This window comes from Diachasma alloeum, unplaced genomic scaffold (genome assembly GCF_001412515.2).
Source record: "Diachasma alloeum isolate Michigan unplaced genomic scaffold, Dall2.0 Dall_scaffold_00742, whole genome shotgun sequence".
Taxonomy (NCBI): domain Eukaryota; kingdom Metazoa; phylum Arthropoda; class Insecta; order Hymenoptera; family Braconidae; genus Diachasma; species Diachasma alloeum.
In genome coordinates, this window is record NW_021680872.1 from 208,893 (window position 1) to 220,228 (window position 11,336).

General features: G+C 39.2%; 1 protein-coding gene across 1 annotated transcript in view; it reads right to left on the reverse strand.

Moving 5' to 3' along the window:
- The window catches only part of LOC107044439 (phosphatase and actin regulator 2), a 61,907-nt gene extending 59,261 nt beyond the window's left edge, over positions 1–2,646 (reverse strand). Inside the window, exons 1-2 of the mRNA XM_015266306.1 lie at positions 2,619–2,646; positions 328–667 (exon numbers count right to left, since the gene is read on the reverse strand). Coding sequence (XP_015121792.1) covers positions 328–601 — 274 coding nt within the window. The 5' untranslated portion in view covers positions 602–667; positions 2,619–2,646. The remainder of the gene's footprint in view (positions 1–327; positions 668–2,618) is intronic.
- Between the last annotated feature and the right edge of the window lie 8,690 nt (positions 2,647–11,336).

The following is an 11,336-nucleotide window of genomic DNA, read 5'->3' on the forward strand; positions in this document are numbered from 1 at the left end:
GGGGGGGGGGGGGGGGGAGATGGGGAGTCGATAATCACCCCATTCGGTAGATCAGAAAATTTACCCACAAATGAAAAAAAAGAGCACCCATTTGGCCCCAGTATTTCCGAAGTTACAGGCGAAAAACGTTTTCAAATGAGTTTCGCTCTTCTGCGATAGCTCGGGAAATAATGGGGCAAAATGGGTTTGGAAGCGGGAATTTTTCGATCCATCTGATGGGGTCATTATCGACCCCCATACTCCGATTTTGGATTTTCCAGTTATTGAGGTTTTTCAGAATTTTCAATTATTGATGATTTTTTTTTTTAATTGATTGGCCAGACTCACCAATGACAACAGTACTGGCAGCAACCTCTTTGGCAGCTGCAGCAGCAGCCGCCGGTCCATGAGCGAGAAAATCACTCAACGATAATGAGGATGCGATCAACTGTCGTTTCTCCTCAAAATTCAAATAATCCAAACTATTGCTCCTCTGTGGTCCAGCAACAATAGTCACTGTTTTAGTCAGTTGATGCTGATTATCGTTGGTTTTGTTACATTTATCGTTAGTCTCCTGTAGCCCAGGCACCAGATAAACACCACCACTCACACGAATCGACATTTCACTTTTAACGAGTGAAAACGTCACCGATTTAGTCTTATTATTCGCATTACGTCGCTTTTATCACTGGAAAAACAATTGTATCAATTTTTACGGTGATTTTTCCATTGTTCAAACAATCCCATTCCCCTCTTCATGAATTAATCCATCGTTTTGATGGTTGAACATTTTTTTTCGAGTGAAATCAATTGTTTTTGGGTTTTTTGTGGAGAAAATGTTCTGCTGGGATTTTTAATTATTTTTTGCGGAGTTGAGAAAAACTGTTTGATAAATTATTAAATTAGCATCTCATTGTGATCAGGGGTATTGTTCGCCGGTAACTGAGGTAGTCATTGTTTAAACGTTAATTTCCAGGAATATGCCAGTGTGCATCGGCTTTTCCTCCGCACGGCCATGAAAAACTACGATTTATTGTCTCTCATATTTTTTTTCTCCTCATTCTTTACATCATTTGCTGGAATTCCAACGTCACTGTTATTTTTTTTATCCGTCTTTTATGTTCGGCGCTATAAAAATTCAACGACAGAATATTTCAACAATTTTTACGTTCATTTAATATTTCTTTAGGGTTTTTTAATTGAATTCTCACTGTCAAATTGTCCATTCATAATTCATTTGCATTTAAATGGATCAATTGAAGGATTATTAGTTGGGCTCGATCATCATGTAGAAAGTGGAATACTAAATTCCATTTCAACGATTACAAAATAAAACCAGTGTGTGGAATGTCACATTGGCATTTCGCGGTATGCATCAGCAATTAATAACGTAATACAATATTTTCGATTGATGAAAATTGACCCAGAGAACAATTTTTTTTTTCTTCAGACAGTCCGTGAAATTTTTTACTCAAAACATTGGTCGTGAATCCATTTTGCCCCGGTAGTCTAGTCCTAAAATTATAAATTTACATTTTGGAGTGAAACGGCTTTTTGGCTGTAACTCCTTAATTAATGGGGCAAAATGGATTGTCTTTTTTTAAATTTCAGCTAAAATTTTGCGATCTATCGAGTGGGATCACAATCGACTCCATCAGTCTCATATTTCCCACCACAAAATATACAAATTCACGATTTGAGGTTATGAAACTGAAAAATAAATAATTTAACCTCAAAATGACTCCGAAAAATCGTTGGAAAATCGAAATAAATTGTTCTCTAATCAACAAACCCATGAACTAATATTCAAACATCTAATTAAATCGCAGAAAAATGCAAGATGAGTACAAACAAATGAAAATGAAGTTATAAATTTAAAAATGATTCACCACAGGATCTCCTCCGCCCAAAAATAAATAAATAAACAAATAAATGAGTCAAATCAACAATTCATCATCCTCTCACGCCCACAAAAACCCTGGAAACCCCAAAACACTAAAAAAATTTTCTCGGAAAGAGGAAAAAAAAATTCCCAAAAATTCCTCTCTCGATTTCCCCTGAAGCCATCGATGATGCACTTCCTCCACTGCTACCTGACCCCTCCCCCCTGTTGTTTCGAAACACCTGTGCGGCACGCGATGGTCGAGAGATACAGTGACGCTGCCGGATATACCGCAAACACAGAATAAAATAAAAACCAAAATAAAAATAAATGCACCACACGAGAGGGGGTGAATAAAATTCGAAAATCACTGGATAACAATTTTTTTTGCCACTAAAAATGTTTTCTCAACATTTTTTCCGCATTTTCTGCTGCCCAAAACGCAAAAACAATTTTATTTCACTCAAAAAAAAATTTTTTATAGGTGTTTGAAAATTTTGAGAAAAGGGTGATTGATAAAAATTTTTTTTTGCCACTAAAAATATTTTTTCCGCATTTTCTGCTGCCAGAAACACAAGAACAATTTTCTTCACTCGAAAAAAATTCTTTTCTGAATTTTCAAAAATTCAAAACCGATAATTTTCATTTTTTCAAAAGTGACTAACGAAATAAACAAACTAATGATTTTTGATTAATTTCAAGTGTTGAAAAATGCCAAGAAATTGTTAACATTTAAAAAGCAAATGTAAAAATTCACCTCGCAATTTTTTTCTTCTGTATAAATTTAAAAAATTCCAAGAAAAGGTTAATTGATAAAAAATTGTTCGCACTGATATCACTAATTATTATTAATTAACACTTGGTCGAGCTCTCGCGTCACTTATTCATTTCACGGAGAGACGGTCGGAATTTGTAATATTTTTTGTCAGCCTCCGGACGTGAGGTGTGAACACATATCATTTGGATGATTAAAAAACTGATTTAACGGGGGCGGATGTCGTCGGTGGACGGATGAGCTTAGACGGATGTGTTTGAGGGTAAAAACATTATAATTGTTAATGGGGGAATACAAACAAATGGGTGAAGACACTCGGAGTAGGACGCGACGTAACCACGCACCGAGCGAGGCTCGTGAGCACTGAGGGGCGGCCATCACCGACGCGACGCCTCGCGGCCGATCCACGAACGAGAGATGCACGAGGCTATAGTCCATTTGCGATAACTCGGGAAAATATTTTTGTTTTCCCAGGCTTCCCAGGGGAGAAATGAAATTTTTTAGCTGAAATTTCTGGTAGACTTTTCGGAAATTCTCACCACATTATAGTTTCCCTGGAATCTCCAGGAATTTTGTCATTAAAAATTGAAAAATTTTTGAAAAATGAACAGGAACTGTAAATTTTAAATCGAATTTTAAAGGATTAAACAATAATTTAGAAATGAAAATTGCAAAAACATTTCAGTAAAAATAACTGCCTTCTCTATAGAAATTTTTTGATCTGAATGGGGTCACTATCGACCCCAATTAACCGTAATGAAAAATCGGGAATATCTAGATGATGAAGATATTGAAAATGATGAGGAAAATACTTTGGTTTCGTCTGATGCAGTGGAAAATCATCTGTTGATTCAATAACAAAGGCATTTCCTTTGCTTTTATTATTTGTGAACATAATACGCGATAATGAGACGATACAAGAGTTTTATTACCCACAAACAGCCGACACGAGGAGGTTTATCTGATAATGATGATAGGCACGAAAATGTGTTTAGACTTGGTGAAAAAAATAATAATAACAGGCATTGTTATCGGGTTTTACTGCCCGAGACAGGTGGAGAGATCAAGTGCAAGTAGTTATTGTTTATTCAGTCATTACTGTGTGACGGATGAGGAAAATAACATCATAAATACCATAAATAATTTTTTCTAATTCGCAACTCAAAATGAAGAAGATGCAGGTGCATTCAATCCCATGTGCAAGTGATAATTTTCAATCATCGATAACTCGACATCGGCAGAGTGAAATTTCAAAAAATTTTGTTTAAAATCCGCATGGACTTTGCGATTTCCCATAATTCACTCGTAGACATTGATTCCGTTTGCATAAAACCTAAAAGTAAAATTCATGATCAGTTTCCACTCCTGGAAACAGGATTTTCCAGAGTTGAATGAAATTCCCGGAAAAAAGCGCGATGATGAGTGAGTGGCCGAGAGCTGATGCGTCTAGACCTTTAAATATAAACCGAAAGGCCATTTGTGCAGATATTTCCAAATCTAAAATCAAGTGAGGTAGACACACTGTCTAGTCGCTGTCACAACTAACGACTGAAATATGAGAAACACAGCGCCATTCACACCCTCCAGAGTATCTTATTCAATTTTTTTCCCTCCATTTTTTGACATTGAGAATATTTAGAGAGCGAAGAAAGTAATCCTACACCAAAAGAAAGTGTGGAATTTCATTGAAAAAACAAAATTAAGAGTGAAAAATGTGAATGTCACTCACGTCGAGGGGAATGACACATATTCCAAAAATATCTTGCGTAAAAAATAGTCATTATGGAGTCCGCAATGACCCCATTCGATAGATCGAAACATTTGAGGCGAAATTTAAAAAAAGGCCACCCGTTTTGCCCCCTTATTCCTAAAGATACAGCCAAAAATTATTTTTGAGAAAAAAACGGTTTTTCGGCTGTAATTCTCGAAAAAGTGGGGCAAAATGGGGTCATGACCCGTGTTTTGGAGCAGAATTTTTCCGATCCATTTGATGGGGTCACCCATTCAACCACTTTCATTCATTCGAGAAAATTAATTCATACGGAAAACAAATAGTTTAATTGCGATTGGGGGAAAACCACTGATTTAATTTCGAAAGTAGTTGAAACGAGTTTGACAGACGCAAGTAAAAATTCATCATTTCCCGCAGGAAAATTGTGAAAGTCACGGTGAGGATAATTTTTGCGTGCATTTCCTACTGTCACAATTGTCTTAATTACCCATTTAATTGTAGATTACTATAATTCGGGTCAGGAGACCCACTCCACCCGCGTCCTCCGTTACTCGGGAACGATAAAAAAACTGTCTCGTCCAACTGGTTTCCCCACTCAACATTTTTTGAATATCTGTCGTTTCACGTTCCCCCGAACGAGAGTAAAATTCATAGTGATGCACTCAAGTTTTTATTCATTCATTCATTTAGCATTAACGAAGATCGTTCTCCCCCTGATGATGGCGTGGCTCGATAATGAGTCATTCGATAGATCGGAAAATTTACCGACAAATGGAAAACAAGACGACCCCTTTAGCCCCAGTATTTCCGAAGTTACAGGCGAAAAACGTTTTCAAATCAATTTCGCTCTTCTGCGACCGCTCGGGAAATAATGGGGCAAAATGGGTTTGGAAGCGGGAATTTTTCGATCTATCTGATGGGTTATTATTATTATTATTATTATATTATATTATTACCCCTTCCCCTCTTCATGAATTAAGTCCCCGTTTTGACGATTGAACATTTTTTTGTCAAGTGAAAGACCCGAGTTGTTTTTATGAAGAAAAAAATTGTTTGAAGGCCTTAGTTTCGACATGCTGGGCTAATTCGCAGGCCGAAGTGGAGCACGACAATGCTTCAATCTACCTCCGTCTTGAAGTGACAATGTCATTTGGACAGTGCCAGTGTGTGGACGGAGGAGAAACGTGTGTTCAGAGAAGTGAGGAAACGTTCACCCATCCGCTTAGCCACCAGAGTGGATGGCGAGGCTTTCGGAGAACGAACGACAACCGTCTAACCGACTGCGCCAACCGTAACTACCGCAGTTCGAATCCCGAAGAATTCCAACATATTTTTTTTTCTTCTTTTTACGCACTCAATCATTAAAAAAAATCAACTCATCAATGTATTTCTATCTTTCGTTTCATTTTCCGTGGAAAATGTCATTAAAAAAAGAGATTTGATTTGATTGACATAATGGGGTCAATAATGACAATTCAAAGTGGCCCATTTTGCCCCAATATTTTTCGAATTCCAGTTAGAAAATGAAATTCGAGTGAATTTTGTTTCTGTTTTTCCTGAACCAAAGGGGCAAAACGGGTCGATTTTTTTTTTCAATTTGAGGGTAAATTTGACGACCTATCGGATGGGGTCATTATCGACCCTGTTCCCCTGCAGCTTTGTTATAGTATTTTATTGAATTATGATAATTCAGAAGATAATTTTTTTTAATAAAAAAAATATATTGAAAGAATATTTAATCGCCTCGGCCGTTGGTAACCGCTGAAAATGAATATTTCAACGCTCCGAAATAGAATAAATTAATCTATTTGCGTTTGAAGTCAACCGTAAATGCCACAGATCCTTTTAATACACCTGTGGGTTTCACCTTTCGACATATTGCATCACCTTTCGCCTCCCATGCTTCGATATCCTCCTCGCAACTCGTCTAATTATACACCCGGCCTACGGTGAAAAATGCCTCCGCAAGTGTCGCCATTTCAATGCCCTTCCACAACTCATCATCGCGAATGAGAGGAAAAAAAAATGATTGAAAAAGTAGTGAATGACACATAAACTCTGAGAATTTGTAGTACGGAGGTCGATTCAGGTGATAGTGGCGTACGTATGGGAGATAAACACGGGGAGAGAACACTTTGCGCCGTCTAGACCCGATCTGAGCCGTCAAAACGCGGATTTAAGGCCCCGGCCTGCTTGAATTTTTTGTCTATTTTTATCCCTAGATTCCCCAGACTCCAGGCACATTAAAGCCGTTTACGGAGGATACTAATTGCGGCCGGAAAAGTGGATATAAAATTCTCCAGCGTCTCTACCATGATGGGATTTTGATTTGAGATTCAATTCCTGGCGAAACCGCCGAAAATTCCAGAATTTCGCCCCGAGGCGCACAGAAACCACAATATCGAAACTATTTCAATAAGAGTTTGCACTCGAGTACAGTGAGAGTAGAAAAAACACCCTCTGGGGTGGGAAACTTTCCGCCATTCCTTTATGCATCTTGTAGACTCGCAAGTCCAAAGTTTTCTCAGTTTGTTTGAGACTCGGTTCGACTACTCTGAGTAATCATTCTGAATCATTTGACTGTGGCAAGAGCTATCCCATCGTCTTGTCTCCAAGTTTTGATTACCATTGAGACACGTGGAATACTTTAATTGTATTTTTAATTACAGAAACTCCTGCATTCACTGTTTCGTTTTTCATTAATCAAAACTAAATCTCACGGATATTCACTGAATTTCCCTCTATTTTTACAATTTGTTCGACTTTTATTTATCTTTTCTTTTTGCACTGAGGATCATCTTGAGTACGATAGCACATTTCACCGGGTGGATGGTCGTTGTAGAGCCCGATAGCGCTTCGTCAGCGCTGATAACCCCGATTTTTTCGCCCCCTTGAGGGTTTCCGCAAAATAAAAAAAGGCGTGAAGTTTCAGTTTTTTGAGGATATCTCGGAGAGCAGAGAGAGTCGATATTTGGAAGTAAAAGTTCAAGGACTGTGATTGTGATCGAAATAAACAACTGGCCGTAATATCTCACCGCAATACTCAAGTTATAAGGTTTTTCACTGTTTGATTTTCCCTACTATCAGCATGCATTCTATTTTCCAACTGAACCTCCGGTTATCTAAATAAAATACAAACCCCATGATATTTGTGAGTGAAGGCGCAAGAGGTATGATTGCCATTGAAATTGAGCTCAACTTTTGAATCCACAGGAAGGAATTGATTTATCATTCACTTCAATGTTTTCTTCACTCAATTTTTCTCTCGTTTCTTTATGCGAAAGCAATAAGCCGGAATGATTGGAGTAGAATGACTGTCTGTTGGCATTCCAACGACAATCGATGACCTACATTTTCGACAATCCACTGGCCAACCGAATTTTTCCTACTTCTCTTCATGATTTTTCCTCTTAGTTCTTTTTCGGGGATTCATTTGGCCGAGGAAATGACTGCATGAAAGTTTCTTTGTGGAGATTTATGATAACGTATCGAGGATTCACGGACAGAGTGGAACTAAAAAAAATATTGGACATTACCCAAGAAGTCGACACGAAAATCCTTTCAAAAAATTCCTAAAAAAAAACAAGTTTTCTCAACATGCCTCAGAACACCGGGGCAAAACGGATTTTTAATTTTACCAATCAATTCCCGGCGAAATTTACTCACGGATTGAAAAAAAAATCATCCATCTAGCTCCGATACGACCTGAGCTACAACGAAAAACGAGAAAGGTATCTAGCGATCGATGATCCGCAATGATCTATAGAATTATTTGGGATTTTTAGGATATCTACTCAGGCAAAATGTTTCCTCATTTTTTAATTCTATAGAAAATTTCAACTCCTATTCGATGGTATCATCTCCAACGAATTTCACCCCAGTCGTGATCGCGATCCAGCGATCGATGAATGATCCATAAAAATAGATTTAGGATTTTTTCCGGATTTACTGAAGCAAAACGGATCATCTTTTTTTTAATTCGAGGGTAAATGTCCCGATGTATCTAATGGGGTCATTATCAACCCCACAATGAATTCACCAAAACCCCAAACGATGTTCAATCATTTTTCCTTGATCCCATTTCCTACTATTGATAAAACCCCCCGATGTTAAAACGTACGACGACAAATTTTCCCCGTGTATATCTCACAAGAGCCTGATTTCCATGCCCTTCCTTCCGCAATTTTCCTCGCCAAATAAATTCCGCTCGAATTTGCATAGACATTGTCAAAGTAGAACTGTCAACATACCACTTCCGATGGACGTCAGCCGCAGGAGGCTGTTCATGCTGTCGCCTTCAATCTCCTCGTCTTCACCTTATATTTCCTCTTATCGCACACATGCACACACACACACACACACACACACGTCACTGGGTGAAGGTTAAACTGACACTGCGTCGCGCTCTGCCCAGCCCCTGAGGTTGCAAACTTCCTGCAGCGAGTTGTGATCACGTGACAATCCAAAAACTTGATCAACTGCAGCAAAGATCATCGCGAGGCACTCGGGATGACTTGAGACGGTTGATTATTTTTGTTGATGTTGACTTCCTGATGTCGACGAAGCGTCTCAGTCGATGGCAACAGCCGGACTGTCCCCTGTTTGCACGTTGGCGAGATGACGACGACATTCACCGCACCTTGGTGGGCTTCCGAGCATTTAACGTCCACACGTATTGTTTTTCACTATTATTTATGGTGGGTATGTTCATAAACTACCACCACCCACCTGGTGGATGGATCGTGTCTACCATGTGGAACACCGTTACCCTGTGACCAGTCGAGCGCGGCTGATTGGCTGTATGCCCCACCCAGAGTGTAAACTTGACTGCGGCATATCGGAATCACAACTGCTGATAACGATGGTACAGGGGGATTTATTGCTCAAGTGTTTCGGTTGTTTGAGGATAGTGAGGAGATTGATAGATGCGCTAGTTAATTTATGGGATTTTTCCAAAGGCTGAAGCTTATGGTGAGAAGCTTGTTAAACTGTAAGATTTGACTTTCTGATGATTGCTCGCGACTGGGCCTAGGGGGAGAGTTTTAGTGGTGGGTGATGAGGAGGTGGGATAATTCATGAGGAAATAAGGTGTTGAAAGGAGTTTTCGAGCTGAAGTTCAACCGGAGAACTTCCATTTTGAGTTTTCGAGGATTTGGGAAAAGGTGATAATTTGGGAATTGATGACAAGATTCACTTTTTTAGAAATATCTTGAGAACGAAATGAGATAGTAAAGTGAGTCAGTGCGCATTTGGAAGGTGATAAAATTGGCAAAAAAAATGAGATGTGAAACATTGAATTTGGATCAGGCACTTGGAGACGGATCAAAACCAAAAATTGTAAAATTAACGCTTGTGCAACTGTAAGATTTCTTTCTTCAGCTATAGCTTGGAAAATGATTGAAGTGGGAGGTTCCAGTGGGAGGTGGTGAAATGTTGATGACAAAATACCACATCAAAACATATCTTGAAGCTCTAATTAACCTTCTAATACGAAATTTCGATGAATTTGGCAAGAGACGCTGATTTGGAAGTTGATAGGAAGGTCCACTGTTTCCGCAGTATCCCGGACATCCCATGAAATAAAAAGACGTCCGCTTTAAATTGGCAAGAACCCAATAGAATGAAACATTACACAGATCTTTATCCAGTACTTTTGGACTTCTCTCAGCATCAAAATTTCCAAGGCTAGACTCCTTCTTAACGGCCGCTTCACATTCCATTGATTAAAATCAATAGCCGTACGATGTTTTCTACTAGAAATTCCCCCACCCCCACCCGCTTTCAAGTACCCCTAATGTCCAAACAATGAAATCCCCTTCCGCAAAGCCCTTTCACGATGAAATTCACTAGAAAACTTCTACGGAAAAAGAGCCTCGATGAAATACGACAATGGCTCATCGTTCAATATTGTGCAGTCTCCTTTGAAAATTCCTTCAACCACCAGCACTTCAGCCCCTTTTATTGACGTGATTTTGAGAACTTCAGTGATAGCCGAGTTGATATTCCACGTGGCTTTGCATACAAAAGGGGTTCACCAAAATGAAGTCTCGGATTTTTCGCCATGACTGTCCAATATTATATGCCCTCTCTTAGTGATCGATCGGGTTCATGCATTGGAAAGTGTTCCTATGGATTCTCGTCTCATCCAGAAAATATTGAGAAACAGAACTTCGCGGTTTGATGAACCGTCCTTTGTTCACCCTCGGTCAACATTGTTAGCTGGGATATTGAATTAGGGATGGTATTTTAGCTGGGCAACGCTACACCCCGCAATGTGTTATCACCTACGGGTTGATGACGCGGGTATCCGGTCGACGCAGCCCAACAAGTTTGTCCTACACTCCATAGGGCTTGTGTACGTATATCCAATAACGGTAATCGATTAATGAACCATCTCGTGTAGAATCCGGTGGGAGGAGTAGCGTGTTTGCCAACTTTTCTTGAAAAATTCTCATTGTTTTTGAAATTCAACTGCTGGATCGTCTGAATTTTCGTCCTGACCTCGAGATATTTCTCACGTGAAAGTCTCACGAGACCCTCATTTCCATGCACTTCCTCCCGACATTTCCCTCATTGTCAATGTTCATTAATTAAACTGTTTCGTTGTCGTTGATTTTGCGCATTGACCTCTGAAGGTCAGCAATAGCTGCCTTTTCCTTCAATGACGTCCGTTAAATTGTCTCCTAATCGATGGACAAACAGCAGCTGCAAAGGCCGCTGGAAAATTTTCCGAAGCTATCTCTCAGAAGCAAATTAGCATCGGAACTGTTGTTCCGTTTCGGGGTATATAAGTAGACTCATCGCTTGGTGTAATCCGTCATAATTTTCTGGCGATGAGCATCGTTAGACGAAATGAGAAATTTAATTGTTGCTGGTTTTGTGTTCTTTTTTATTGTTATTGGGAGGCTACAGAACAGTTGTGCTGCACCTCAAAACGAAATTGGTAACTTTTACAATTGTTTTGGTTT